Source organism: Octodon degus, unplaced genomic scaffold, assembly GCF_000260255.1.
Source record: "Octodon degus isolate 3935 unplaced genomic scaffold, OctDeg1.0 scaffold00039, whole genome shotgun sequence".
NCBI classification, from domain to species: Eukaryota; Metazoa; Chordata; class Mammalia; order Rodentia; family Octodontidae; genus Octodon; species Octodon degus.
Genome location: NW_004524615.1, coordinates 16,136,954 through 16,156,173, shown reverse-complemented (window position 1 = coordinate 16,156,173; position 19,220 = coordinate 16,136,954). Strand labels below are relative to the sequence as shown.

General features: G+C 35.8%; 1 protein-coding gene and 1 pseudogene across 1 annotated transcript in view; one reads left to right on the top strand and one right to left on the bottom strand.

Annotated features, from left to right (window-relative positions):
• Positions 1 to 19,220, bottom strand: part of Uggt2 (UDP-glucose glycoprotein glucosyltransferase 2) — a gene marked incomplete at both ends in the record, with an annotated part of 229,519 nt that overhangs the window by 197,843 nt on the left and 12,456 nt on the right. The window contains 3 exons of the mRNA XM_023715197.1: positions 851 to 923; positions 5,303 to 5,399; positions 6,532 to 6,706. Of these exons, the coding sequence (XP_023570965.1) occupies positions 851 to 923; positions 5,303 to 5,399; positions 6,532 to 6,706 (345 nt within the window). The remainder of the gene's footprint in view (positions 1 to 850; positions 924 to 5,302; positions 5,400 to 6,531; positions 6,707 to 19,220) is intronic.
• LOC101560197 lies at positions 15,049 to 15,439 on the top strand (annotated as a pseudogene).

Sequence of the window (19,220 nt, the reverse complement as noted above, 5' to 3'; positions counted from 1 at the left end):
AAAAAAAAACCAGAAAAATTGAGCAAAGGCAGAAATAAGTACTTTACACAGGCAGAAACTCAAATGCCAATAAACATGAAAAAAATGTTGATTCTTGGCATAATTAAGTGCAACAGTTGACTATTTCTAAATTCAAATTATAAAATTACCCAGTCTAGTGAAATAAATGCAGAAATTTAAAAGAAAGAGAAACAGCATTTTACCTGTTAGACAAAAATTTAGAAACAATGAGAGTGGTTAAGTTCTGGAAGACGAACACATTTCACACACTGGGGTGAAAGTATGAATTCTTATAACTTAATGAGGGAAATTTAGAAGTCAAAAAGTTCAACAAGTTATACAGATCCTCATTTATCAGTATTTTTCTCAGAATTTGTCTTAACAAAAATCTAAGATACATACAAACTAGTATACAAAAATATTCAATAAAAAAGTAGAAAAGTAATCATAAATTGTATTCTGCAGGACTGTTTACAGTGACATAATACCCCACAGACATGAAAAAAGTAGCTGCATGATGTAGTTCTACTGTGAAAAATAGTATGCTATGCATGGGCTTACTTGTAGGTGTAAGAATACGCACAGGAAGGTTAGAAAGATACATGCCAACATGTTGTAAAAGCAGCAGCTGTGTAATTAGTGATTTTTCAAAACATGCTTATACATTTTTGCTTTTCCTGGCTTTCTAACACTTGCTACTTTTATGATAAATATTTGTAATAAGTACTTTATATTTGTTTATTTATAATAAAACAGCAATGTGCATATAAAAATGTGCTAATATTTCAAATTAATTCCTTTCAGAACACAAGAGTATAATAATACCAATTTCATTTCAATTTTGACCTACTTTAGTTTCCCAAAGAGAAATCCTTGAACTTCATCTGCTTCAGTCCCATCTTCCATGATAGTGTTAGTCACTGCTGCATTTTGGGAACAAAAAAAATGTTTTCAGACTAAAGAACACGTAATCAAATATTAGTACTCACAATGGAACAAATTTCCAGGTATTTTTACCTTGTTTTTCCTTATGAAGTAGCTTACTAGACATGTATGTGTACAGACTTAAGATTCCAGGATGTGCTCTCTATTTTTAAATGGGCTTGTGTTGACTAAAAAAATTTAACAACACAGTGAATGCTTTCTAAATTATTTCATAGTCACGTTCTATCTTAAAACTAGAAATAAGAAAAAGTGCCTGCAACAAGTGCTGGGTTTAGCTTTTTAAGTCTGGAAGGAGATGCAAACCCTAATAAATGCAAATTCTCGCATTTCCAAGACCCTTAAAAATTAGGAATCTTTAGAAAGATAACAAAACCCATGGACTCAAAGATAAAGATACAGTATTTTAGTCATTTCTCTTCTCCCTTAACAAATACTTATATCACAGTATCTGGGATACATGAAAGATGCTTACTTAGGGCTAATAAGAATTATGGTGCCTGGAGGCCGGGTAGATAGCTCAGTAGAATAAGCACTTGCCTGGCAAGTGCAAGGGCCCAATTTCAATCCCCATTCTGGAAAAAAATATGGTCCCTGTACTGGTTGATACACTGTGTCAACTGGAGAAGTTTAGAAGTTTAATTAAGTGACTCAGCAGGGAGCCAGGGTTCTTAGTTTGTAAATATCCTCATCCTATGGAACAGGAGGACCTAGACATTGTGGGAGTTCTACACCCCCAGCCCCAGGGCAGCTTGTTTCTAGTATAAGAAGGGGAGAGAGGCTGGCTAGAAACTGTGGCTGCTGCTCTTCCCCTTGCTCTTCAGTTTCTGCTGCCATGAACTGCTGCTCTCTGCTACCATGTGCCACTCTGCCTGGGGACCAGTCAAGTATAGACTGAAACCTCCACAAACTGTGAGCTAAATAAACCTTTCCTTCCTTAATTCTGGGTGTCAGGTATTTTGTCTGAGCAATGAGTGAAAAGTAACTAAGACAGACCCTTATAGAATGGAGGTGCTCTTCACCAGAATGTATCAGAGCCCAGTAAGTATGCTTTTCTCCTCTGAAGCTCTCAATCTCTAGGACTAAAAGCAAACACATGGATGCTCTGGTCTACTCTCCCTTTTCCTCCTATTCATTCAGTCATTAGGCAAATGTTTGCTGACTGCTTACTCTGATGCTTATTGTCTGAGATACCAAGAGCAAGATGAGAAAAATAAATGACAGACCATGCTTGGTAGCAAAGGAGAAGGAAAAATGGATACCTAATAGAACTCTTCTAACACAAGGCACAGAAACATGGGACATACAAAAGGGAAAACCAATCTCTATAGAGCTACAACAAAGGCAAACATTTCAGAGACATTGACTGATAATATGTGAGTCTTACAAGGTAAGGAAGACTTACATGAAAAGAAAAAACTGGGAGAAAGGAAGAAAACTGAGGGTGGAAGGAACTGCATAGCCCAAGGCATCATCAGAGGCCAGGTGGGGCCCAAGCATGGCGGCATCCAAGGAATAGAAGTATTATTCTGAATAGTAGTTTAACATTGTAAAACCAGAGGGTGAAAATGAGAGCTCTAGGGGGAGAGTGAGGCAGAAAAATATCACATTGTGAAAAATTTGTTTGCAACACTATGGTACCTGAATTTAGAAAGATTTTTTGTTTTGGGGGGGCTGGCTCAGGCTGCCTTAAGGGCGGGTCTGGGGATCGAACCTCGGTATCCTGGGCCTGACTGCATTTGCATAAGCAGGTGCTTAAACCACTGAGCTAACCAGCAGGCCCCCTGGTACCTGAATTTATGAGGAGAGTTATAGGGACTAACTAAAGGATTTCTTTCCAGTTTGGGGTTTTATTTAATCGGTACATGTGTGTAGTAACTGCTGTTTACAGTCCTTATGGGGAGTTGGTTCCTGTACATAATGCATCTTAATTCTTATTTCATCCCCTTTACCATTCCTCTTTCCCTCCTCCACTGATCTCTTGGTACCCTTCTTTTTTGCTTCTTTTTTTTTTTTTTTCAGAACCGGGGATTGAACTCAGGCCCTTGCGCTTGCTAGGGAAGCACTTATTCCACTGAGCCATCTCCCTGGACCCCCTTTTTCTTTTTTTAATCAGTAGAATCACATAGTCAGATTTTGATGGTGAGAAGCTCACTTTCAAGTCTTATGGAGAAGTTTGCTCAATATATTCTGGAGGGAGGCGAACATGAGAGCATTAAAGACTAAAGATCATAGAGATGGTAATTCAGTCTTATGTATCCCCAATGGCTTCCCCATCATTTTTTGGCACCATGTAACGAATGATAGTATATTTAAGATATACTGAGGCAACAGAAGAGACTACTTATGGCTAGCAATGACTGGTCCAGAAATCCAAGGCAGCACATGCTCCATCAAATCAAGCTGGGGGCACCTAAGGGACTCTGTATCCCTGCCAAGCTGTATTCATTTGTGACAGCCAGAAAGCCAGACACAGAGAGAGAGAGAGAGAGAGTGTCAGACAGACAGAGACAGACAGGCAGAGAGAGAGAGAGAGACAGAGACAGTAAGAGACAGAGAGATTTGGAGACAGAGAGAGTCCGAGACAGAGAAAGAGAAAAATGGAGGAATGGAATCTAAACCTGTTGCAAATAGAGTGAGGAAAAAATATTCCAAAATATGTAAAATGTTGATCACAGAATTTGATGATACAATATAGGGAGTCATCCTGACCTTTTAAAGAAAATTCTACAATGACAAGGACATCTAGAACATGACTGGTGTTACTATCACGTTTATAAAGCATTATAGAGCTATATATGCCATATAGAAACATATAAAATGTGGATGCTACTAGTTCTACCATACTTTAATTCTCTGACCTAAAGTATCTCATTTCCAGTAACAAAGATCTTTATTTCAAGTACATTCAATGGCACCAGCCAGAGATAAATTTGTGATCAAGATAGAGACTCCAAGGCCAGATTCTCAATAAAAAGCCAAACTTAAAGCTAAAATAAACCATTTATAAACAGATATAAAAGGAATTAAAACCTCTTAACTTCCAGGCATGAGTGAATTTTAGATAAAACTAGTATTGGATGATTTCCATGATTTCTGAGAACTACTCAGTTTACGTAAGCCTTCAGTTTCTTCACACAGACTAGGGATGTCCAAACCAGAAATTGGACATACCTGTTACAATAAAAAGCATTTCAAAAAATGCAGCTTTCTTACTTATATGCACTGTGTGGCCCAAGACGACAATTCTTCACTCACTTCACCCAAGCAAGAGCACCTACTTTGTTCATAGAATAATAATGGGCAGATACTGGTTTGTAAATTCTACTATGATGAACTTACCTGATTTAACACACAATCCCAGTGGGGACATGATTTGTATATTTTGCTGCTAGGCGGCTTGAACCACCAATGGTAAATAGCTGACTGTCCCACTGGGTAGCTTTTTAATAATTTCATTAGTAAAAATACCAATACAGTGACTATATCCATTTATACCATCCAGTATCAGGAACAAGTTAAGGAGCTCACAAGCTTCACCTACCCTGCTTGATAAAATTATACTGACCATTATAAAAATTTCAAGTATAGTTTCCTAAAGTTAGTCATACAGCTCACTGGCAGAATGCTTCCTAGCATATAAAAGGCTGTGTTTGATTCCTAGCACTGAGAAAAGTTGCCTAAACAACTGTGTCACCAATGAGTAGAGGCTGACATAGATACTGATATCTTTACAGAACCCCAAGTCGACTAGATATAACATGGGCTATCCTGTACTCCTGGGCCAGTCATTACTAGCCTTAAGCAGTTTTTTCTATTGCCTTCAGTATACTATGGTGCCAAAAATGTTTGGAAATCATTGGGTATAAGAAAAATAATATACTATTTTCTAGTTTTTAAAAATTATTTTATTTATTTATTTATTTGGTACAACGTGTCGCTATGCAGCACAGACTCCTAGTGATCCTCCTGTTTTAGCCTTCCCAGCACTGGAATTATAGGTGTGTGCCACCATGCTCAATTTCAGTGGCCAGCATGGCATGCCTGGGGTTTTGGGCTGGCATGCCACGCAGTATTTGGGATCAAACCCGTATCTTTGTGCTTTCCACACAGGCACTTAGACTGCCAAGCTATCTCCCCAGCCCACCATTTTTTATGTTAAAAGAAGTTTTGAGAATACAGTAATATTAAATATACCTCTTTCAACTTAAGATTGAAATCCAAACTAAGGAAAAACATCACCACCCCATCTCCAGCCTCAACTGAACACCTGTGGAATTATATTCATTAAATTAAAAAAACAAAACTATATAAGCCTCCAACTCACCATCCTACTCAAGTAAAGAGATAATAAACTTACTTTTAGCTTGGGTGTCATCCAATGCTTTGTATTCTGTGCTCTTAATTGCTAGCTCTACACCATAGCCAGACAAATACATTTTTCTTGAACTTGGATTCTGTTCAAACACATTTATTTTATAAAAAGAAGAAAAAAAAAACTTAGTCAAGTTAGGATACATCTTTCACAGTTGCAATCAGTGAAAAATGGGCTGGGCTGCTTTGGAAGACAACAGACCTAACATATGTCTTTTAGCAAACTGAAAACATGCTCCATGATGATCTACATGTGAGTGTAATGGTTCTGAAGTGACTGGCGCGTGACTGTGCCTGCTGATGTACAACACTGTACATGACAGATGACAACTTTTAAAGCGATAGCTGACTAAATGGTGAGGTAAAAATATGCTAGCAGGAGACAAGATCAATATATATAAAGGACAAGACTCCAAAATTTACTGGAAAAGTCTAATTCATTTCTATACAAAATGTTTCATGGAAATTGCCAAAGGAGCCTAAATATAACATAGATACCTGCCTATCAAGAATAGCCAAGGTTTTTAGGAAAACAAAAACTAGGAGGTAGAGGTGTACTTTAAGACATGGAGATACTACTAAAAGCTATACTAAGTGAAATCAAGTCCAACGCAAGTTTTTGTATTGGACAGACATATATTACTAGAATAGAATGTCTCTCCTCTAATGGCCATTATAATCTGAGGGGTGACAAGAAATCTGAGATACACTACAAATGCTATAGAATCAAAACACTATGGAAGTGCGTGACAGCAATGGGAGGCTGAGAAAGGACAGGACAATATAAAATATTTGAACAGAAATCAGAATAAGAAAGTAGTCATTGCTCAGAAGAAATAGCTATAAAGAGTACTCTCTTATGCCACACTTAGGTATTTCAATATATTATCAGGTAAATCAGATTCCTTCACTGTGATATAGTTTTTAAAAAGTAGTAATGTTTATAAATCTTAGGAAATATTATACATGTTACTCAAGTTTTTTTTTAATGTAAGTTAAATCTGTGCCAGATATATAAGAGGAAGGATTATAATCCTGATACTCCACAAGAGGCATAATCTTGATTCATTTTTCCGTATTAAACTCATCTGCTTATTATACTAAATTTAAAGCTCTTAAACAACTCTTCTGGGGAAGTCATCATATTAATTTAGTAAAATTACCTTAAAATTATTTTTCTGTATTCAAACTAATATTGGCAAAACAAGCATGTACCTGAACATAATGACGAAGAACATATAGAATTTTGCCACTTTGAGCTTTTTCAGACAGTACTTTGTGAAATTCACTAAATACTCTGGTTCCCACTTCTGCATAGAGAATAATTACTGGTAAGTTTTCTTTATCTGTGGGAAATTTATGATCTCCTTTAAATAGATACGGCCTGGGCCTAAAGGGAAAACAAAGTACAAACTGTTAAAAGAATTAAAAGTCAACAGCATATATTTTGTAATATTCTATAATAACTTTTATATCAAACAATTAATATATGACCACAGGAAAATAAAATTTCCTTTTTGACTTTATGCACCGAACTTCTACTAAATGATATAAAGAAAAAAAATAAATCCAAAACTTAACATAAAAATGACTTAACTATTCTGCAAGATACATTATCTTTAAAGAAAAACACAATGGCAACATGATTTTCAATTAAAACTTATATTTTATTTAATTAGAATAGTTAATTTTTATGGTAGCTCCTATTTTCTGCAGAGTTTGCAAATATTTGAAAAAAATGCAGTATAACTTTTCAAAACAATTACCATTACCTAGTACAAAAAATAAAATCCTAAAAGACAGAAAGAAACAGGAATTCTATGATTTAGTCCTGTCATTATAAACCAATTTTGGCATTTTGTTCATCAGCCTCTGTTCTAGATTCTTTATATTTACTAGTCACTTTTTTTTTTTTTTTTTTTTTTTTTTTTTTTTTGGCAGAACTGGGGATTGAACTCAGGCCCTTGTGCTTGCCAGGCAGGCACTTATTCTACTGAGCCATCTCCCTGGACCCCAGAAAAGCTATATTTACTAGTAAAGTCGACCTTCACTACAAAAATTACAAAGTTATTATCATTTACCTAAAATTTTAAGTTTAGGCATCTTTGACCATTAGAAAAAAATGCAAATCAAAATGACACTGGGATTCCATCTTACCACAGAGAGAATGGCTATCATTAAAAACTCAAAAAAACAGCAAAGACTTGCAAGATTGTGAGGTAAAAGGAAACTTCTACATTGTTGGTGCGAACGTAAACCAGTGCAACCGTAATAAAAATCATGAAGACTCCTCAGAAAAGTAAAAATAGATCACATTTGGCCCTGGAATACCTCTTTTGGGTTGGGTATCTTTCTAAGAGTTAAAGATATCACATTACAATGATACACACATAGTAACATTTATAGTAGCACAACTCTTAACTAAATCTGGAAGCAGTCTCTATGCCCTTAACTAGATGAATGGTCCCAGTAAATGTGGTATATACACACAGAACAGAGTACTACTCAGCTATAATGGATATTTAAATCAATTTGTATGAAAACAGACACACCTTGAGACCACAATCCCAAATAAAATACACCAGATACACAAGGTTAAATATTGCATCATTTCCCTTATATGAGAAGATCAAAGAGTAAATAACTTAGAAGAACAAAATAGAAGTGATAGGAAACAAGGAGTTAAGACTTTTGGAGATGGGAAGGGGTACTAGGGATGGATAAATATAAGGAAGGGAGGGGAGATAAAAAGGATCAAGATGTGACATTCTCTGTATAGTACAATCTCAGGATAGTTAAACATTTTCTATATTGCTCATTTCTTCAGTATTTAAATTTTTTATTATGACTATGTATGATTTCTTCTGTTTTATATATAGCTTTCTGTTTTGGACAAAATGTTTAAAGCATATAAATTGGTGAGCTTTCCTGCTGCTGGGTCACAATACCCAACACCCACAACTTAAAAGAAGACAGGCTGAATTTGACTCACAGTTTCAGGGAATTTAGTCCATGATAAACTTTTTCCATGAGAGGAATATCATGGTAGAAGAATATAGCAGAACAAAGACACTTGGTTCATGGTGGCAGGAAAGCACAGCAGGGGAACAGCACCAGGAAGGAAGGGCCAAGGACCTGATATAGTACCCAAGGTCATGTCTCCATGACCCACAAAGACACCCCTAGATGTGCACTCAGCCAACCCCTTGTGTGGCTCTCAAGTTAATAACTATCACATTCTACCCCTTATCAACTTGCTACTGAAAGCCATCTCCTTAAATCATACTATCCAAATAAACACCTAAGTCATAATTCCACCTAATATGGTACAACTATCCAGTATACAAGTGAAACACAATGATCTCTTCCTAAAATTCTCGAGTTCTGCCATTATTGAAGTCTACGTCAGTCTTTTATAAGACTCAAAGTAAACTCTTAGCTATTAAATGCTTAAAGGACAAATATGTATTTGTTCCAAGAACAAAGGGTACAGAACAGATATTTCCATTCCAAAAAAGGAGAGGAATAAGGATAGAAAATAAGACTACAGGGAGACTAAACACAGCAAACACTGAGCCTTACAGGTCTGTATCTTGGATCTAAAGCATATGGTAGTGCGATGTGAGCATCTTTTCCAATTTTTTGGAGGCTTTTTACCATGAATGGGCGTTGGACTTTGACAAATGTTTTCTCTGTATTTATTATATGATTTTTGTCTTTGGCTCTGTTAAAATGGTGTATTTATTGATTCAAATATGTTGAACCATCTTTGTACCTCTGGAATGAGTCCTACTTGGTCATGGCGTATGATGTTGATGATTTGCTGCACTTGGTTTGCCAGTATCTAATTGAGGATTTCTGCAACTATGTTCATTACGGAAAAAAGTCTGCAGTATTCTTTTTTTGGTTAGGTTTTTCTATGGTTTGGGAATCAGGGTAATACCTGCTTCCAGAAAGGATTTTGGAAATACTACTTCCCTTTCAATTTCCTTAAAGTGTTTCAAGATTAGTGCCATTAGTTCTTCTCTAAATTTCTTATAGAGTTGCACAGTGAATCCATCAGGGCATATGCTTTTCTTCGTTTGTAAATTTTTAATCACATTTTCAACTTCATTGGCTTCTATTGGGTTATTTAAAATTTTTATACCTTTTTCACTTAGTTTTGGCAATCTGTGTCTAGGAATCTATGTGTTTTCCACCTTGTTACAATATAGGTTCTTAGTAGGTATTGATGATCTCTTGGATTTCTGTAGAATGAGTTGTGATTTCCCCCTTTTCATTCCTAATTGCTTAAATTTGTGTTTTTTACTCTTTTTGATAAGGTTGGCTAACAGTTTATCAATTTTATTATTTCAAAGAGCCAACTTTTCAGTTCTATTGTTTTCTTATTCTCTGCTGCATTAATTTTTGCTCTTATCTTTATAATTTCCTCCTTCATACAAGTTTAGGTTTGCTTTCTTTTTCAAGAGGTTTGAGGTTCAACCTTAGGTTATTTGAGCTTGTTCTATTTTCCTCATTGTGAGTTCATTCCTCTAAATTTCCCTCATAGAACTGCTTCCATTGCATCCTATAAGTTTCATTATGCTGTATCAGAATTATTGTTTCATTGTACATAATGTCTAATTTTGTCTTTAATTTCCTGACTCATTGGTTGTTCACAAGGGTATTAGTTAATTTCTACATGTTAAGTAGCTTTTGTGATTTTCTTTGTCTCTGATTTCTAGTTCCACTGTGACAAGATCAGATACATGTTTTATTGGCTAATATATATTTTGGAGAATGTCCCATATGTAGCTGAGAAAATGTATTTGGAGGCTTTGGAGTAGAACACTTTATAGATATCTATCAAGTCCATTTTCTCACAAGCTTGATTTAATTCTAGTATTTTTTAGGTGATTTTTTGTTCAGTTGATCTATTTGTGAGTAAGGTATTAAGGTCACCCACTATAATTGTTAGTGTTTATTTGGCTTTTTATATCTATTAATAACTGTCTTCTATAGTTGCATGGTCTCATACTTGGGGCATACATATTTATGATTGCTATCTCTTCCTCTGGAGGTTCTCCCCTAACAAGTATGTAGTGACCTTATTTCTTTTGATCATTCTTAAAGTTCACATTGTCTACAAACAGAATGGCTACCTCTAATTGTTGGGAACCATGGAAGCTAGAAAATTGGTCAAATGTGTGTAAGCAGGATTAAGCCTCGTTGCCTAAAGCAAACAAGCTACCTCAGTCCTCCAGATAAGCATCCTAACTGGTTAATGTCAACTATTAGTGACTAGGCAACCTTGTGTCACCTGTCACTAACCTTGCCAAGTTATAAATAAGCATCCATATTTTTGCTTGGGGGGTCGTCTCACCAACCAGGCAGATGAGTCACCACCTAACTCTGCTCTTGTCTTCTTGTCTATCTTGTCCTCATTCCTGCCACCACTTCTCCCTAGGCAGAATGGATCACACTGATTTTTTTCTGGATTCCTGGACAGAATTGTTTTTCTTCACCTGACTTTTAGTCTATGAATTTCTTTTGGGTTAAATGTATTTCTTAAGTGCAGCACATTGCTGGACCTTACTTCTTGATCCACTCTTCCAGTTTGTTTCTTTTGATTGGTGAGTTCAGACAACTTATGTTGACTGTTATAACTGATATGTACTAGATTATTTTTTTCATGTTGTTTTTCTTTTCTTTGTTCCTTGTTTTTATCCTCTGTTTAACTGCCTGCCCTTCCTGGTAGCATCTTTCTCTTGGTGTTCACGTGTTTTATGACCTTATTTTTAATATGTCCTTCAGAGCATTCTACAGAGCTGGTTTAGTGGTCATAAATTTCTTAAGTTGCTCTTTGTCATGGAAATAACATTTCTCCATCACTTTTGGAAGTTTTGTGGGGTACATCAATCCGGATTGAAGTTTTCCTTCAGGGCTTGAAATAACTCACTCCTAGCTCCTTGATTTGAGGGTTTGTGATGAGAAGCCTGCTGTGATTTTCATAGGCTTTCCTTTATACGTGATAGGTTTCTTTTCTCTAGCTGCTTTTAATATTTTTGTGCTGGATTTATGGAATCCTGATTACATGCTTTGGTATAGACTTATTTTGGCGATGGCATGTGGGATTTCTATATGCTTCATTTACTTGTAGGTCAAATATCCATGTTTGTGAAGTTTTCTGTCATTTCTATGAAGAACTTTTTAATGGCTTTTGTGCTGTCTCCAGCTTTCTCAATGATTCCAATCAATCTTACATTGTGCTTTGCTTTATCCTACAGCTGTTAGATGGATTTTTGAAGGTTTCTTGCTATTTTTAAGATATTTTTATTTCCCAGGTAGCTAGTAATGTTCCTGTCAGAAGATATAATCTTGTATGCTTGCTTTCATTCAATCTGCTGCACATACTTTCAACAGTGTTTAAACCCCTTGATATACATTTGTATCATAAATGATTACACTTGTAATCATAAATGATTACATTTCTTATCTATGTTTGGCATTTATAGTTTCCATCATTTTCCTGAGGTCTTCTATTTGTCTGTGTCTTCTTTAATGTCTTTCATTTTGATTGTCATTTCTTTTTGTACTTTAGAGATTATTTTTTTCCTATGGCATCATCCATTTGTTTTTTCACATCTGCTATCATTTCAGAAAGTTCCATTTGTTGGCTTCCAATTTCCTCTCTTCATTCTCTGGATCTGTCATAGGTGGGCTGGGTATTTGGGATGACATTTTGCTTGTCTTGTCATTTTCAATTTTATTCTGTTTTCTGTATTTATGCTTGTAGAGTTCTTATGATAGTCTTATCACCAGTTTTGAGGCTTTCCTAGCAAATGTGTGTTCCTCTAATGTCTTCTAGCTATAGGTGGTTCTTGGTCTTTATGTCTATCCCAAGAACCTACCTTCCCAATACATTAAGAATGAGGAATTGCTATTTATTTGACTTAGGGCCCATTCCTTTGGTAGTGGACTATGGTGGTGATGGTTATGACCCCTTATAATCAAAATGTCATACAGAGGTGAAAAACTGGTTATAGCATGTATGACACTCTGGTTAAAGTAGTACAGTTGGCAATAATAATAGGCTCATGGGCTCAAGCATAGTCTGGCTACTGACAAACTGTGGTAACCATTAGGCTGGTATATAACCACAGAAGAAAAGTCTACAGATACATTAATATAGTCCAACTTATATCAGAAACTTGTATGCACTGATTTCCACTTAGTAGACTGATTTAACCCTGTTGTAGGGGCAGTTCAAGATGATAAAGGTAGGATGAAGAGATGAATGGGAGGTTAATTATAGTTAAGAGCAACGTTAGAGGGTATAGATACAGGAGAGATGGATTAGAGGAGAAGGCCTAGGAGTTTTGAAGTGAACCAGAAAGAAAAGAGACAATATTTACTTACATTAAAGTATCATAAAGTCAAGCAAGATAGTGGACAAAGGAGAGAAGATGAGAAAAATAAAACAAAAAGAAAGGTTAGAAATCTAAATCTTGAACGAGAGAAAAGAAAGAAAAAGAAAACCGAGTAAACAAAAATATCTTCACATACTAAAATAATAACATAAAAACCCCCAAAGAGGAGAAACAACAGAGACAAAACAAAAAAGGAAAAACAAATAACAGAAACAAACAAAACCAAAACCAAAACACTAATCCAGTCAAACACCAAAAAGGAAACCAATCAGAGAAAGACAAATGAAAGTAGTTAAGTTTTCCTAGTCTGTGGTAGGTCCAAATTGGATCCCAGAATTGTGTACTCTAGCAAAAACTGCAGGTAGGTTTGTGCTGGGTTTGGATACGGCCTTTGTCTCTGGATTTGGTGAGATCAATTTTCTGTGGCTGGAGCTCTTCCCAGTCATTTAGAAAAGGAAAAGAGAGAGAGAGAGAGAAAAAGAAAAGAAAGATCTAAGAGAAGGGGTTGGCCCTGCTTGCCCACTTCTGTTCTTTGTGTCTTTTTCCTGAAGCACAACACTGGTTATCCTAACCTACCACTTGTTGGCTTGAATAGTTACTGTTGCATGAGCTATTTCCATGCTTCTAGTCTTGCTTTTCCATCATTTGCATCTTACCCAAGGTCCTGTTATATCACTGGTGGTCCCATGGGTCTTTGGGCCCTGAGTTACATCGGTGGAGTTAGGGAGTAGCAGAACTCATATTTCTCTTGCCAGCCACACATTCCCAGGACAGTAAAGGGAGGGAGGGGCTGAACTTCAAACTTAACAGTTTCATACAGGTAAATAGATGTAATTTGAGACTATATTCTTAAGTGAAATAAATCAAACTCACATGTAAACACTATATTGTGCTCCTGGTGAGAAACTGAAAGAATAAACAGGGTCCAAAACATATAATAGATACTGTGAAACAGGAAGAAATTATTCAAAGGAAAAGACACACTGTGATAGAGGAAAGGGGAAAGGAAGGAAAAAAAAAAAAAAGCTACACTACTAGTTTTTCTTAATTTATTTAAAAAAAAAGGTTTGTGCTAAAATCATCTGGAGAATTTTTATGGCCATATTTTGTACATGGAGTAACTATTTTAAAGATAACAATAGTCAATGTATTAACTGTTGTGTATCCTATTATTGTTATGAATTTTTTCCATAAAATAAAAATTGAAAAAACAACAATGTACCTTGTAAGAAAAAAAAATAACTAAACGAACTACATTATGCTACCTAAAAGCAAGGAGACTCCTAGGTAAGAAATAAAGCACTTTGCTACATGTGACACAGCACAAAGCATGAGCACTAGCATGTCTGCATGGGTTCCCACAGGCTGCAGTAAGATGGACCAATAAGAGTGCTACTAAGGCAGTGGGGATGCATCAGACTTAAGGAACCTATCTTGGTTTTTGTGATAATCCTTGTGAAATTTTGATAGTAGGTAACTATGTCTTTACTATCAAGGCCATTCTAGGAAGAGCCTGTTCTTCAGTGATATCTTCTGTGTGTTGGAGATTTTAGGTTTGTTGGTCCTGAGATCCTGCCTGCCCAATTAATTGAGAGTAGGATGTTGGTTTCTGTTTGACACTGTCCTCTGTCTTTAGCTGTAGGGCTTTAGTGAAGTTATTAACCCAGTGTTTCTCAATATTGTTATCCAAGGAAGAACAAGTGATTAAAACACACATATATATATATATACTAGTATAATTAGAAATAATATAATCAAGCAAAACTTAGAAATTAACAAATTCTGGTAACTATTGGTTTAATACTGTAGACCACAGGAACAAAGTCTATAGTTATATAACAGAACAAATTGTAAAACAGGAGTTTGTATGCAAAGTGTTTCTCCTTATTATAGAGGATTTGCCCTGGGTTCCTCTGGCCAGGCCAGCTGCCAACAGGAAAGGGGAAAACATAAGAGAGTAAAGGATAAACAGAAGACAGGGAAAGGAGATCTACAATATATCCATATATAGCTTACATTGTTAAGGCAGAAAATCAAGGAACTAGAAAAAAAATGAAGAAAACTAATTCAAGAACTCCCTATGGGCCAGGGAGATAGCTCAGTGGCCTGTGTGCATGGCTGGCAAGTGCAAGCTCCTGAGTTCAAGCCATGATATGGGAAACAAAAAAGAAAAAAAAAGGCCTCCTCAGAATTAAAAAGAAGAGCAACAAATTTACACATCTACAAAAGAAAAAAAAGCATACAACATCAGCATTCCAACATTCTCTAGGAAAACTATGGAGTTCAAAAATTAAAAATCTCCCTTTCTGATGCCTTGGCCACCATGGAACCTGTGAAAATGCTTGCGGTGAAGGGGGGCACAAAAAAAAAAAGAGAAGCAGGTCCTGAAGTTCACCCTTGATTGCACATATCCAATAGAAGATGGAATCATGGAAGCTGCCAATTTTGAGCAGCTTCTCCAGGAAAGAATCAAGGTGAATGGCAAAGCTGGCAATCTTGGTGGAGGGGTGGTCACCATTAAAAGGAGCAAGAGCAAGATCACCATGACTTCCGAGGTGCCTTTTTCCAAAAGATATCTGAAATATCTCACCAAAAAATATCTGAAAAATAATCTACATGACTGGTTACACGTAGTTGTGAGCAACAAAAAAAGTTGTGAATTATGTTATTTCCAGATTAACCTGGACAGAGAAGAGGAGGAGGATGAGGATTAAAACGCCTCTGGAATATATTTTTTCTTTTTTTGTACCGGGAATTGAACTCAGGACCGTGCACTTGCCAGGCAGGTACTTGTGCCAGAGTCACATCCCAGATCCTCTGGAATATTTTTTATGATTTCTTGAATAAAACTTGGGAACAAAAAAAAAACCAAACAAACCATAAAACAAAAATTAAAAATCCTGTAAAGTATGGGAATTTACATATAAAGTAAATAGTTGTATATATTAATGACTTGGGTCCATTATTTGTGAGGCATCATGTCTACAATGGTAATCTATTTTCATAATGTGGTGCTTCTAACCTGCCAGTCTGTAATCTTCCAAGTGGCAGACCAGTCAGGTAAGGCCCAGTAACAGCAAAGAGGCAGTATGAATGTCATAAATTTCATTCAATGGTCAAGGACTTGTTAGGAAGAAAGAAACTGAATTGTGTTTTCACCAACAAATGAAAAACTCAAGTGGTCACACGAGCTTTTAGTTTTATAGTGAGTGTTTGGCTAAGCGGAGAAGCAGCACAAACACAACCAGGCTTTATCTTCACTGAATATATCAGTAACCTGACCAAGGCATTTAAGGAAACCATTATGAAATGAAGGGTCTCAGAAATTTTACTTCAGGTTGTTGTGAAAATCAGCATTTAGTTTCCTACAAAAAGTTACTACAACTTTTTCATTAATAACTAAGATTATTCTAAGGTCAAGTAGCTGTGCTCTTGAATTTCTATTTGACTGGAGAGAGATTTATTGGGTGAAAGCTGCCTTAAAGTCACTTAATCCTACTTGATGTATGGCAGGATATAAATGGTACAGCTAAAAAGCCCCAATGGGTTAGTTACTGTATTTAGTTTCAGTGAGAGTTTAGTAGCAGCTTAAGAGCAGCTCAAATATGAGGAAGCAATCTGGCATTCAGGTAACTGAAGCATACAGAACTCCAAATAACTTCAACTCAATTAAAAATATAATGAGACAGATAATAGTCAAGATCCCAGAAATCCAGCACAAGAATAACACACTGAAAGCGCTAGAGAAAAGAAACAGATCACATTTAAAGGAAAACCCATCATGGCAGATTTCTCTTCACAAACCATGAAAGCAAGAAGAGCATGGAGCAGAGTACTTCAAGTCCTCTGTGAAAACAAATTCCAGCCCAGACTACTATACCCTGCAAAACTCTCTTTCAAGTTTGATGGAGAAGTGAAATGCTTCCATGACAAAGAACAGCTAAAGAATTTTGTGATGACAAAGCCAACCCTATACAGGCTACTAAAAGATGTTCTAGAGAGGGACCAAAATGATCAGAATTCCACAAATGAGAAAAGAAAGAACCCACCAAATAGGACAATTAAACATAGGAGAAATAGGAGTAAACAACAGCAGGTAAATAACATGTCAATCATAAGTCCACACATCTCAATTATAACCATCAAGGTAAATGGACTCAATTCACCAGTTAAGAGAAACAGATGGCACAGTGGATTATGAAACAAAATCCAACAATATGCTGTATACAAGAAACACACTTAACTCAAAGAGAAATTCACAGGCTGAAAGTCACAGGATAGATAACATACCCCAGCACCTCAGAAAAAAGCACGGGTAGCAAACCTATTTTCAGACAGTCTCAACTTCAAACCAAGAAAGATCAAATGAAATAAAAAGGCCACTATATACTGGTTAGGGGAAAAATTCAAGAGGAAGAGGTAACACTCATAAATATGTATGCACCAAACACGGGAGCATCCAACTATATAAAGCAAATCTTAATGGACATGAAAACTCTAATATCCAATACAACAATCTTAACAGGAGACCTTAACACCACTAGTTAGGTCAACCAGACAAAAAATTAACAAAAAATTAGCAAAAAAGTACCAGAACTGAACCAGAGCTTGAAACAAATGGACTTACTGGGCATATACAGAGTGTTCCACCCAAACACAGCTGAATACACATTTTTCTCAGCTGCACATGGCTCATTTTCTAAAATAGACCACATACTAGTCCATAGGTCATGCTTAAGTATATGCAAGAAAACAGAAATTATCCCATGCATATTATCTAACCACAGTGCAATGAAACTGAAAATAAATGACAAAAAAACCAAGAAAAACTCCATAAATACATGGAAATTAAACAACACCCTACTCAGCAACCAATGGGTCACAGATGAAATTAAACAAAAAATTGAACAATATCTACAATTCAATGAAAAGTCAAGCACAATTTATTGGAATCTGTGGGATGTAATGAAAGCAGTTCTCAGCGGGAAATTTATACCTGTGAACTCACATATTAGGAAAACAGAACAGAACAAATAAACACCCTAATGCTACACCTCCAACATCTAGAAGAGGAAGAGCAAATCAAAACCAAGCCAAAGATGGGAAGAAATCATGAAGATTAGGGCAGAAATTAATTCACTCAAGACAAAGAAAACAGTTCAAAGAATAAATGAAGCAAAAAGCTGGTTCTTTGAAAGATTAAATAAAATTGATAAGCCCCCTGCTAACCTCATCAAAAAGAGGAGATATAAAATTCAAAAACAATAAGAAATGAAAAGGGTGTATTACCACAGACCCAGTAGAACTTCATAAGATTATCAATAGCTACTTTGAGAATCTTTTACACAGCACAGAAGACACAGATGAAATGGACAGATTCCTAGAAAGGTACAAATTACCAAAACTGAATCAAGAAAATATCACAACTCTCAATATCCCAATAACAGCCAATGAAATACAAAATATAATAAAAAACCTACTGAAAAAGAAAAGTCCAGGTCCTGATGGATTCACAGTTGAATTGTACAGGAAATTTACGTAAGATATAATCCCCATACTCCTCAAACTCGCCAATGAAATTGAAAAGGAAGCAATCCTCACAAAATCATTTTTGGAGGTAAGTATTATACTGATACCAAAACTAGGGAAAGACACAACTGAAAAAGAGAACTACAGGCCAATTTTCCTGGAGGAACTGAAAACATCATATCATAGTGATATATGTGTACCTATGTTTATAGCAGCACAATTTGTGATAGCCAACTCTTGGAAACAACCAAGAGGCCCATCACCTGAGGAATGAATGAAAAGGATGTGGTATTTTTGTGCAATAGAGTATTACTCAGCTATAAATAATGATAAACTCAAAACCTTTGTATTTAAGTGAATGCCACTTGAAGATATAAGTAAAATAAACCAGAACCACAAGTATAAATATCGTATAGTCTCCCTAGTATAAGAACTCAAAGGAAGAAATAAAAATAGAAAGGTATAATACAATTAAAAGGAAAGTGAGAACTTAAGAATTAGACAACAAAGAGAGGGCAAGAAAAAAAGCTAGGAAACATAACAAGGGCAAAACCATACATTTATATGGACAAGAAGGGTAAGGCAATGATCCTGAGAATCCTCAGCAGGTTTTCAAAGCTAGCAGTTAATTAGTAGGATTCTCAGCCTGATAACTATATATGCTTATACCTGTGAACTAAGCAACTGCACTGAAGATAGCAAGGTGTAATAGTAGGGTCATGCTTGGAATGCCTGTTATTCTGGTCTTCTAAATGTATACTGCTTGTCATGACATACCAATTACTGCCACACTTTCTCTCAAGTAAATGTTTGGTTTTTAAAAAAGGGTAATAAATAAAAACAAAAGACAAGAAAAAATAATCATAGGACTGTCCTGCTACAGTGCTGTATATGGTTAGATTTCTAAACTTCTGTGTAAAACTATATAATTGCTTATTCCTAATTTTAAAATATATTTAAAAATAT